The 12,756-nt window shown below is 39.0% G+C and overlaps 1 protein-coding gene across 4 annotated transcripts in view; it reads right to left on the bottom strand.

The window, feature by feature from the left end:
* The window catches only part of FNDC3B (fibronectin type III domain containing 3B), a 344,224-nt gene that overhangs the window by 21,255 nt on the left and 310,213 nt on the right, over positions 1–12,756 (bottom strand). For all 4 annotated transcript variants that reach the window (XM_021069801.1, XM_021069803.1, XM_021069800.1 and 1 more), the window contains one exon: positions 7,935–8,147. In XM_021069801.1, coding sequence (XP_020925460.1) covers positions 7,935–8,147 — 213 coding nt within the window. The remainder of the gene's footprint in view (positions 1–7,934; positions 8,148–12,756) is intronic.

The following is a 12,756-nucleotide window of genomic DNA, read 5'->3' as shown; positions in this document are numbered from 1 at the left end:
ACAGCTCTCCTCTTACACTTAGAGCACGCAGGTTCCTGAACACTTTAGCTTGTTTCTCAACACTGGAGAAGCCTGAGGACATCCCAGAATGGCATCCCTCTCACTTATATTCCCTCAAACTTTTGGGGTTGGAGGGGAAGCTGTGTGTGAGACTACCATCCACCCTGTCCCTGGTTAACCCCGGTCAAGAACTGCTGCTGCAAACAGATGAAGATGGAGCAGCGGGTCCTACACAAGTGCTGGCTGTTAAGGGAAATTTGGGCATTTTTACTTGGGAAAGGAAAAACACAGAGAAATGCTCTCTTGTACTAAAGCATTTACTTGGAAAAGGAAATATAAACAAGGCAGAAGGTTCGGTGGGTCACTGAGAGTTTACACTCTAAATGAATTCTTGATGGCTCTGCCCCCAACTGGCTTCACCTTTGACTGTAATGTCTTCTTGAAACTAAACACTTTGATGGTAACAAGCACAAGTGGGTTTTAATGTTGGTAATTTAGCAGTGACTTTAAATAAAATGTTCTACATATCTATGAATACAAATCTGCCTATTCTGCTTGTCTGTCAGAGCACTCCATGGTGTGTACAAAAGGTGTACAAAGACCTTGGCCACAGTCTGTTACCTTCACTATGAACTTGAACAAGTAATAACTCTCCTGGCTGTTTCCAGATACTGGAGATAATAACTGTCTATTCACCTGGCAGGAATTTTTCTGAGAGCTAAATAAAAGGACCAAGTCAATTCTATGATGCCTTATTAAATATACACCAGGAAGGCAAAACAACAGATTTTTGACATTTTTAAGAAATTCTTTTAACCTCAGTATTTTAGGCTTTAACATTGTGAAAGACGACTTTTTTTTACACTGAAGTGCAACTGAAGGAAAAAATTTAGACAATCTATAAATGTTTATTTTAAATCATTTTAGAGGAAAATGATGATATATAATGAATTTACTTTAAAAATCTGTTCCCTTAAAAAATGGCTTTGTTTTGTAAGAATCATCCAAGAATTCTCTGGATGGCTTACAACCAACTCATAGTAGAAAATAAAGAGACAATGCTGAGGTTTTTGTGTTTACTTCCTGGTTGCTATCTTATAATCCCTAGGCCCAGTGCAGGCTAACAGCAGCCCATTAATATTAAGTCTTCAAAATGATCTAACCTGCTGACCTAAAATGGCCTGTGGTCTACAAATGGATGCAAATGACACGTTTCAAAACATCACAAATTAACAGCCCTTAGTGAGCTCAAGGCAGCTATATTCCTTAGCAATGACACATCACTACCTTCGTCCTTTCTAATATTCCTGGGCTCCATGGATTATGTGTGTATGTGAATTTCCTACACTACTAAAGTGATGTTTGGGAATAGAAGATGCTCAAAACAGGAGTGGACAGTATGTGCCCTCATTTCCCAAGAACACCGAGTCCCCCCATGTCTATGCAGAAGCAGATGGGAGCAAATGGCATCGTGTGGGGACACCTGAGGCAAGGAATGTGCTTTTCCTAAACTGGTTTTGATGTTGCTGAGAGTCCCAGTTTGAAGACTGAGCACTAAGTGCCAAGAGCCATTTCCAAAAAGCCAATGAGAAAAGGAGTTAATTCCCTACCCCCATATCCCCAGCTACATATGGACTTTTATGCTTGTGAGCAGTCAGGCTGTAATACTTTTTGGTTATGATCCTTTTTATGCTCCTTTTCTAAGAAATAAAATGTCACTATGGCTACTGATGAAACTCTTTACATAGAATAAAATTCCTATTTTCAAATTTTTTTGTTCAAGTTGTACTTACTGATATATTAAAAAAGAGACATTGACATTCAAAGAAAGGATGACCAGAATCCCCAAAGACCACCTGATCAGCTTGAAACTTCCCATTCTTCTATATTGCTTTCAAATATGTGCCTTGAACCTCAACTTCAAGAACAGTCCTCTCAGAGTCTTCCAAATTTCTGTTAGCTACTTTTATTTCAGTGGCCTTGCCTCAATTTTCCCTCATTTAGGAAAAATGGAAAGGAAAATGCTATTCAATTCCACTGTTACTTATTTTTTAACAGAAATTCTATTTTTAAATAGAAAAAAAAAAATGAAATCCCAATTCTACTTCTGGTCTAATTAAGATCCCAAGAGGTTCATTCATGGCCCCTCACCTCTGCCTGTGCTTAGAACATTTTAGTCTGAAATTGAATAAGCTAGCAATACTCTGTTTTGCAAGATGAATTTTTATGCTCCTTTTATAGGAAATAAAAATGTGTTGTTCCATGAATTGGGGACTGGAGACAGGCATCATTGGCTCCATTTTGTGGAGGGAGAAACGAAACCAAGGAAAAAATAAGTTAAAGGCTATGCATCTGGTCATCTAGAAACTCAGTTGCAGATCTGGGATTACAATCAAGATTTGACATCCCTGTCAAGAACTACAATTACCTTCTGTTGATTGAAGGTAATATAAAAATGATGTTTATCCAACAAGGTTGATCATGTGAATTGGGGACTAGTCCAGAGAAGCCAAGGAAACTAATGCTGATGGTCTTCTCTGGGCACTGAGCTAGTTTGTGTTATATCTAGTTCATTTAACTCAGCAATATGCTCTGAGAAATATAAGCAGGAGTTTGTTCTACAATAGGCATACATTAAGAAAGCTCACTCCTGCTGTAGTGCCCATACCCCGGCCACTCTCATTAGCTGCTTAGTGCGTATTTTTTCAGAGTTTCTTTATGCAGATTATTTTCTGTCCCCCTCTAACAGCAAAGCCCCTCCAATTCTGCTGGCTGAAGGGGAAAGTGTTACCGGCACAAAGGCTGAATTAAATGGAGAGCAAGTGGTGCCTTGCTTTAAAATACACTGGCTGGCTGACTAAACATGAACAACAGATTAACCATAAACGCATTCCTGGAACTTAAGTTCCTCTTGCCCTAGTGCTGTGTACAATTATCAGGAACACAGACCCACAGGGTCATGAGGAGAATCAGCATCAACTCAAATTCTGTTAGGGCAGCCTAACGTTTCACTGCAATAGCACTGACAAATGCACCTTCAAAATCATCATTACAGCATTATAATCTCAACATGCATGAACCAATCTTATTATTCTAATCCCTATATTAGGTTAATGCAATATTAGGAAAATATTTACTTTGGGTGTGTATTTTTATTGCATACATAGAAACCAAAGACATTCAGATCTATGCTAGATTTGTTAAGAATAAGTCACTGTATATATTAGTCTATAGCCAAACTAATATAATTTTCTTCTGTTGAAATTAATTAAAATTTATCTTGCTGTATGCTCATTTTCTTATGTTAACTTATTTTCTCAGCAAGGTAAACTCCCTATAAGCAGGCCACATATCTCATAAGACCTAGCATATTGTAGGAATTAAAAAAATGATGATTGAGTGATCATACTCTAACTGCTAGGGATAAACTTAGTCCTATTTGAAGCTGCTCCATATACATGTAGTCACTGATCTTGGATTGGGAACCTTGTGGGTCAAAATCTTGAATACATGGGAAACAAATGTCCTGATCAAGGGGGAAAACTTTCCACATAACAAATCTGGCTGATTCAGATGAATTCTAGGTTGATTTACCTTGGGGCAAGGACTTGGGCAAGGTGCCCTTCTGGTATCCATTTTATTTACATGAAGTAGCCCCAAACTTAAAAAAAAAAAAAAAAAAAAAATCCACGTGTAAAAGTACCACAATAGAAAAAGGTATTTGCAAGGAGAAAGACCCAGGGCATGTTTCTGTGCTCTGGATATTCCATCCTTGGTTTCCACCCAATCCTGAGTCTTTATCATTGGTCTTCATCCTGAGGCTCTTCAGCATGAGGTTATAATATTGGGACCTTTTTAAGACTCACCCAACCTGTTATCTTCTCTAATATGCCTTCTCTGTTCATTTAATTTTAAGCCAAAAACACATGCCTTTTTCTTTTTCTCTTTTTTTTGGGCTGTACAGAAGTTCTGGGGCCAGGGACTGAACCTGCTGTAACCGAGCCACAGCAGTGACAATTTGGGATCCTTAACCTGCTGCACAACAGGGGAACTCTTCATGCCATCTTTCTATCTCCCTCAATACTCTGTGCATGTGCCACTCTTTAAGCCTTCCACATCATGGTTAGCTTGAAGGTATCTGTCTCTCCAACCTATCCTCCACTGGACGGTGAGCTCCTTAAGGGCAGAGATCCAGCTTAATCTTCTTTGTCTATCCAGTACTTAAGCAAGCACAGCTCCTTTTTTCATATAATAAGCTGAAATCAACTTAAAACATTTTTTCACCAGGATGATGAAAGGCTTTGGTAAAAATTCTATTACTATAGGCAATATTTCACTTTTTTATTCAAATGATGTCCATAGAGCTTTCAATACCTGGACTTTCAAAACCTGGACTTTATAGGTACTCAGTACATAGAAGTTTCCTTTAAAAAGTTTGAGAATATATTTTTGGCCAAACAGTTCACTTAGAAATCTCTAGGTCATTTCATAGTTTTTGATTGTGAGGTATATAAATTAACATCATAAACTAATACATCAAAGATGCAAAACCTTAGGTGTTTGGGACTTTAAGAAGTCACCCTTAAGGAAATTTAGTATCTTTCTTATTTTCTTATTTGTCAAAAGCAGGAGCTAAAATATGAAGAAAAAAAGAGATAACATGCCCTAATCATTTACAAAAGACACCTTTCTGTATAGCATTTAGCTGACAAATAATCTACTAAGATTCACTGCTTTAAGGTGAAAAAGGTAGGAAGGACCTCAGAGTTCATCTTCCAGTTCAACCACTTTATTTTATGGATGAAGAAAAAGCAGGAGCAATAGTTTAGCAGCTAAAGAACTGACTCAACTCTTTAACAGTTACCAAGCATGAAGTTATTCATTTTCACTGTGCTTCTGTTGCAGAAACTGTTTTAAGACTCAGGTTACTTTCACTAGTTGGCTAGAACCAAGATAGGACTCAGGTATCAGTGGCCCTCCTTTCAAATGCCTGTGGTAACTGGTGAGCCAAGGGTACAAGGCAAAAGAAATGTTTTGAGAGCTGACAGCTAAGAAAGCACATTAAAACCATGATGAGACCTAACTCTGGTTCTCACATTGGCCACAGCAGGATATAAATTTTTCCCATCCATAATATGAACTTATTAGTGGTTATTGAAATTGACACACATACTAAAGAATGTGTGCACTTTTCTCAAAAGCTACAACTAGAAACCTCTCTAGCATCCACAAGTTCAATGAAAAAGACAACTGCGTCTTTGGAAGAAGACACTGTTCCTTTCATTGGCCAGGTCAGTTCCAAGTCTTAAAGAACCTCAAGGGGACTAGAATTGACAAAGATAAGGCTAATAGCAAATATTATGATCTAACTTGGTGTTTCTCCCTGATCCTTAGGAGTCAAGAGTCAAAGTTAAAGGCTTGGATACAGGAGACATTTGCTTCAGTTTCAAGACACTAGGACAGTCATTTTCAAACTCAAACTAGGCCAAGCTGCATCCTACTAAATCCCAGGAAAATAATTCCACAAATAGAATGAGAATTTATTATACTCTATATTCCCATCACTTTAATAACTTCTGGGAGCACTGACAAATCTAATTTAAAAAAGATGAATTTGGATTCCAGCTCATAAAATTAAGAAAAATACTCTTCCTAATGTTAAGTTTTCCTAAATTGCCATTTAAATTTAGGCAACTCATTTATTTGATTAACAAGGCCAGCCTTTTTTTTTTTTTTCTTTTTAAAGGAAAGAGCATGTATTGATTACCAGACTGCACTATTTTCTGTCTAGCATATTTAAATGTCTCACAACAGCATATTTATTTGGATCAGTGCTCATGGGATTTTTGTTCTAAGCATCTGTATGGTTCTCTGTATGAGGTACCTCAGGTGCGTGCCCTGCACTGGGCAGGACTGCAATATGAGGGACTGTAGGTTTGTTGCAGAGCTACCATTCTCCCCATATACTTGGAGATAACAGTAGAGGCAGATTCCTGGGGAGGTCAGGAGGCCCTGACTCTGATCCCAATTCTTGTACCAGCTTCAACATTTCCGGGCTTCATTTTTCCAAATGGTATAACCGGAAGGTATTCCCTAAGGAAGGGTCTCCCTGCTGCCAATGCAAGCCAAAAGCCCAGGAAAAAACAAAGACTCATTTATGAATTTCCCCAAACACTAGCTGTCTATATTTATCATGACTTCTGTTAGTCCATAATTCCCATTCTTGCCAGTAAGGTTGAGAAGCCTCCCGCCAGTAAAATAATGAGCCTGTGAAAATGCATCCAGAAGCACATGGCACAGTAAAATGAATGATCTTATCTATGAATGAGTATGAATTTAATCTCTGACGAACCTCTCCACAAGAAGCTATACCTTCTTTGTGCTTTCTACACTAGGACTGATTTCCAAAAGGACAATCACTTTTTGTTCTTTTAAAAAGTCAAACTATTGTATTTGCCAGGTCCTTCAAAGTCAAGTTCAAATGTTCTCAGTTTCAAAAAGCTGTTCTTGATCTTTGCAACCAAATGGTTTCTATTCTTTTTTCCTTATGCCTGTCCCTCCAAACTCCCTATGCTCTTTTCTGCAGTGGCACCAGTGTTCTATGACTGTTTGTTGTTGATATTATGTTCCTGAAGGCGGAGGCAGTGCCTGGGCTTTTGTTCTTGATCTTGGTCTCCACCGAAGGCCCACCTCAAATACTGCCTTCCACACAGCAGGATTCCACTTAGCTGACATGAATCAAAGTACAGAGCAGGGTAGAGGTTGGACAGGGGTTTCTTTTTTTTCTTTTTTTTTTTTGTCTTTTTGCTATCTCTTGGGCCGCTCCCGCGGCATATGGAGGTTCCCAGGCTAGGGGTCCAATCGGAGCTGTAGCCACCGGCCTACGCCAGAGCCACAGCAACTCGGGATCCGAGCCACGTCTGCAACCTACACCACAGCTCACGGCAACGCCGGATTGTTAACCCACTGAGCAAGGGCAGGGATCAAACCCGCAACCTCATGATTCTTAGTCGGATTCATTAACCACTGCGCCACGACGGGAACTCCTGGACAGGGGTTTCTAACTAGAACTAGTTCCTCATGCAAAAGAGAAGGATACTATGATGCGTAAAGGAAATGATGGAAATACTTCACATACACTGGTTCATGCTTCAGCAGGCATGCAAAGGGAAACAGCAGTATGGATCCACACCACCAGGCTGTCTTAGGTTTTTAAGTTCATATGCCACCTCCTTCAACTGGTCCTCTCATTTCAATTTGGTAACAGAACTTTCTGTTGCTAACTTTTGCTCTGCATCTAAATTATTCCTAAATACAGTTCAGTGGCCCATCTTCTGATCTGCCATTTTCAGAGGAAATGAAGTTAGGTTAAATAAATACTATGTGAAAGGCTGGATTTGATTTCTATAGCCAAGAGTGTTTCCTGAGCATGGAGTCTTATAAAGAATCTCCTATTTGCTCTGGTTAATTTGATATTATTGCATTGCCCAGAGTTACAGAGTACAATCTCCATGTGTACATCACCACAGCTATTTCAGATGGGTAAACATGTTTGTCCTGATGGTTACTGAATATTTAAAGAGGTTAACATCTCTTCCTGAGTCTTATTTCCCTCTGTACTCATGACTCATATAACATTATTACAGAGTGGCCTTGAATTTGACCATTTTCTTTTTAGATAATTTCTCTCCATTATCTGGCTTTATGAAAGAAAACACACACACATATATATTACATGTAGGGAAATCAGGATCCTTAGAATGTTAATTTAAAAAATTCCAAATGCAGAATGGAGGGTATAACTTCAAGTATAAAATGCAGGACCCAAATACAGAGGAAGACTTTCGATGAAGAGGAAGAGTGTTCCAGAGGACAAAGGAACAAGGAATACTTCACCCCGTTAGCCAAAGCCACCGACTCTTTGGGCCCCTCACCTCTTGTTCCTGTCCTCCAGTTGCAGTGTGTACACCATGTCATCGGCAGCATGCGTCTTGGCGTTACTGTCTCCCCATTTCAGCTTCAGGCTCTGAGGCCCAGCAGCGGCACATTCGAGCCTAGGAGGCAAAGGTGGTAACGGCCGAGTTTTTGCTTTAATAAACTGACTAAATGGTCCAGCTCCAATTTCATTTATGGCCTGAATTCTGATCCTGGAAGGAGTGGGAAAAAAAATAAATAAATAAAAACAACACAAAAATCAGAAATGTTGGAGGGATAAGAAGCAGTGATTCCCCATTTGCAATAAACATTGTGTGGTGTATTTCTTACTTGTCCCTATAATCACTATCATGGAATAAAGGAAAACGCGTTAAAATAATTCAAGACAGAGAAAGAGGCAGCTTGGAGGAAGATTATCCTCTCCATTTCAAAAACAGCCCCCCAAAATACATTAGCAAGATGTCCCTTAGTTCTTTAATTATGAATAAAAGGAAGAAAAAAAAGGACTGCTGTCTGAGGGAAGACAGCCTGAAGACTTTTGTATTTTGTTCTAGCCACCTTCTAGCTGCCTCAAAGTCAGTTTTGGAAGTAAGTGAGCTATAAAGAGGAAATGAAACAGCAGAACAAGAGAGTCTCCTTCGAAATTCAAGATAAATAGCTTTTCCAAAGTAAGTTTTTCCTCTCCTTTCTCTAGCCGTACCCACCAACCTCTTCTGGTCCTTAACCAAAGCTAAGTGTGCAGACACTGCTGGTAACATGATATCATTCAGATGTGCAAAAACCTTAACTGGGTATTTACTATGCGCAGTGTTATAGTAATAAAGACATAGTAACACTGTGCTCATGGTCCAGGAATTTAAAGTCAAATGATTAAAATGTGTATATAAAACACTGTCCTATTTATTACTCCTATTTTTCTCATTCCTCCACTTCCTTACCAGTTGACCAAAACAGTTCTTCAAGGCTATCACACAGTACACAATGGCACTGCTCCATCTTCATCCTCAACCCCGCCTCTGCAGTGCTGCCTGATACGAAGCTTGTTTCCTGCTGTAGTTGGTGGCCTGCAGACCCCTCTGCTCCTCTGACCAAAGGTCTCACACCTGCCCCCACCCCACCCTCTGCTCTTCCTCTCTTCTTTTGAACAATATGGTATTTCTTTCGATCATCTCAGCACTTCCTCAGCTTCATCCACTTAAAATCCTTTCCAGGTCTGCGTCCCCTCCATCTCTTCATACCTCATTACTAGGCCTCTGGTGGAACCTTCACTCAGGCCCCTTGCTAGGTACCTAGGCATCTTATTGTGCTGAAGCGCAGTTGCTACATCACTAGGTCTAAAAGTTTCAACATTTAAACCTGATTTGAATTTGACAGTGTTTCAAAACACATGGTAACAAAAAACACAATCAGAGAAATTCTCAGGAAACATATCAGTTTAAAAAGTTCTTATAGGAGTTCTCTTGTGGTGCAGTGGGTTAAGGATCTGGCCTCATCACTGCAGTGGCTCAGGTTGCGGCCATGGCATGAATTTGATCCTTGGCCTGGAAATTTCTACATGCCACAGGCACAGCCAAAGAAAAAAATGTTCTTATAATTTAGATTTACATACTTCTCACTTATGGCTGTTATTATTTATACTTAAATAGAAAATACCATTTAGGGGAGTTCCCATCATGGCGCACTGGAAACGAATCCAACTAGGAACCATGAGGTTGCAGGTTCGATCACTGGCCTAGCTCAGTGGGTTGAGGATCTGGTATTGCCATGAACTGTGGTGTAGGTTGAAGATGCGGCTCAGATCCTGAGTTGCTGTGGCTCTGTTGTAGGCCAGCACCTACAGCTCCAATTAGACCCTTAGCCTGGGAACCTCCATATGCTGCAGGTGCGGCCCGAAAAAAACAAAAAACAAAAAACAAAACAAAAATTTGGTATTTTAATATTCCCCATATGATCTCAAGTTAACCATAATTCTTCAAATTTAAAACTATGTAATTCAGCAAGTCAATCTAATAACATGTCTGTAAGTTGTAAAGAAAAAAAAAACAGATTAATATGCAATTAGTAGGAATAAAGCACACTTCACCCTGTCTCTCCCACTGAATGCAGCTGTTCAACTTGGACAAAACAGAGCAGCTATTTAAGAACTCCAAAAAGGAAATAGTAGCTGGAGGATTTGGGGAAGAATCTGAACTATCTCCAAACCAGCAGTGAATTTCCCATGTTCCCCTCCATTACCCTCCAGACTGGACTCAGCGCAGCTGAAATCCAGGAACCAGCATCTGCATGGACAGAGAACTTTAGGAGAAGGCTGGCGTGAAAGAAGGAGGTCTCTGAGTGGTCATGATGAATGGGGGATTTTCCCAAATTCCTCCTTTTTTTTTCCTTTTCTACATTCTCTTATTCCCCAGCCCTTAGCGAAATCGATCATATTGATAGCCTAAAAAAGGAAAATCACATGATCACATCAGTTGATACGGAAAAAGCATCTGATGAAATCCAACATATATTCCTAATAGAAATTTTCAGCAAACCAGAGAAAGAAGGGAACTTTCTCAACCCGAAAAGGGCATCTATAAAAATACCTACAGCTAACATTACACTTAATGGTGAAAGACTAAATGGAAGATTAGGAACAAAGCAAAGATGTTTACTCTCACCAGTCCTATTCAACATCAGGTACTCGTCACAGCCCAGCGGGAGAAAAAAAGGCATAGAGATGGGAAATAAAGAAATAAACTAAAAGACCCTGTTAAGAATATTAAAGACCACCTAAATAGAGACAAACATACTGTGATGATGAACTGGAAGGCTCTACACAGAAAAATATGTCAATTCTCCCCAAATTAATCTATAAAATGCAATTCTAATAAGATTCTAGAAGGATTCTTCTTAGATATTGATAAGTTGATTCTTAAAAGTTATATGGCAAGGCAAAGGAACTAAAATTGTTAACACAAGTTTGAAAAATAAGAATAAAGTTGGAAGGATCACACTACCTGATTTAGGACTTTCTATAAAGCTTACTATAAGCGATCAAGATAGTGACAGACACACAGACCAATGGATATAGAGTCATATAAATATGGCCAATAGACTTTCAACAAATGTGCAGCATTAACTCAATGAAGAAACAACAGTCTTCTTAACAATTGCTTTTGGATCTCAAAAGAGAAAATAAATCAATCTCAATCTAAACCTCATATTTTATTCAAAAGTTACCTCAGAATGGATCATAGATCTAAATGTAAACTATAGAACTTCAGAAGAAAACAGGAGAAAATATTTGTTACCTAGAATTAATGAGTTAAGATATAATGTGAAAAGCATGTATCCAAAATGCATCTGAGACCTTTCAAAACTCAACAGGAAAACAAAACAACCCAATTTAAGAAATGGGCAAAAGACTAGAACAAATGCTCCACCAAAGAGGATATACATATGGCAAATAGGTACACAAATAGCTGCTTAGCATCATTAGCCTTTAGGAAAATGCGAATTTAAACTACAATGAGGTACTACTATATCCCTATTAAAATGGCAAAAATAAAAAAATGCTTAATATCATTCTGGCAAGGATAAGGAACAAATGAAACTCTCATTATTTTGCTGATAACCATGCAAAATGCTATAGTGACACCAGAAAGCAGATTTCTTACGAAGTTTCTTGTAAATTTAACATACATTTGTTATTTGACCCGGCAATCACACTTCTTGGGCTTTACTTTAGAGAAATTAATGTTCACACAAAAACCTGCACATGAATGTTTCCACCAGCTCCATTCGCAATCACCCAAAATTGGCTGAACATCTGCCTCACAGCTTGGAATGTAGTGGACACTTACCTCTGATAAAGTACAGCAAAAATTCCATTACCAAGAACCTTACTTTTCCTAGATTCCATTAAACTAGGGCTACATCAGGTCTCTTGTGGATAATGCAATGTCAGACTCTCAGTATAGCACCAAAAGACTGCAATACACTCTCCCTTGCCTCCCAACATGAGTCTTGTAAAACAGCTATATAGTATTAATAAGAGTTTTCCCCCATGATTAGAAAAGTAAGAACTTCTCCTGCAACTGGAGAGGAAAATTCCTTTTTTTTTTTTTTTTTTTTTTATTTTTGTCTTTTTCTAGGGCCTCCTGTGGCAATATGGAGGTTCCCAGGCTAGGGGTCTAATCGGAGCTGTGGCCGCAGCAACTCAGAATCCAAGACATGTCTGCGACCTACACCACAGCTCACGGCAACACCGGATCCTTAACCCACTGAGCAAGACCAGGGATCGAACCTGCAACCTTATGGTTCCTAGTTGGATTCATTAACAACTGAGCCACGATGGGAACTCTGGAAAATTCTTTTTTTTAAAGGTGGTCATCATTGTGGTAGAATTTACTATCTCTTTTCTCTGCTCAGGAAAAGGGAATTAAGCCAGACTTAGTCTTTTTTTTCAATGGTGAACAAATTCTGTCACCTACAAGGTTTTTATTAGTATCTTTCTACAGTCCAGACCGTCATTCTTTTTCTTTCTTCTGGGCACAAGTATTCCAAGAGCTCGGAGGCCAAGATGCTTCCTTCATCCACTTGGCCACAGTCCTCCAGAGCCAAGCTCACCTTGCATTCAAGGAGATCCTACTGTTTTGCTCCATGCAGACTAAAGAGCCCATGGCTACATTAATAAGTAAAGGGAAGAAAGATAAAGGGTTCCTTAACATTATTCTGCTCAAAGATAAAAAATTCTAAGAGATCTGAATCATTTCTAAGAGTTAAAAAAAATAGTTTATAAAATACAAGCATCAAGATGCAGAAAGAAATGGAGATTTAATA

Source organism: Sus scrofa, chromosome 13 (assembly GCF_000003025.6).
Source record: "Sus scrofa isolate TJ Tabasco breed Duroc chromosome 13, Sscrofa11.1, whole genome shotgun sequence".
NCBI classification, from domain to species: domain Eukaryota; kingdom Metazoa; phylum Chordata; class Mammalia; order Artiodactyla; family Suidae; genus Sus; species Sus scrofa.
This window is presented reverse-complemented; position numbering and strand designations above follow the sequence as displayed.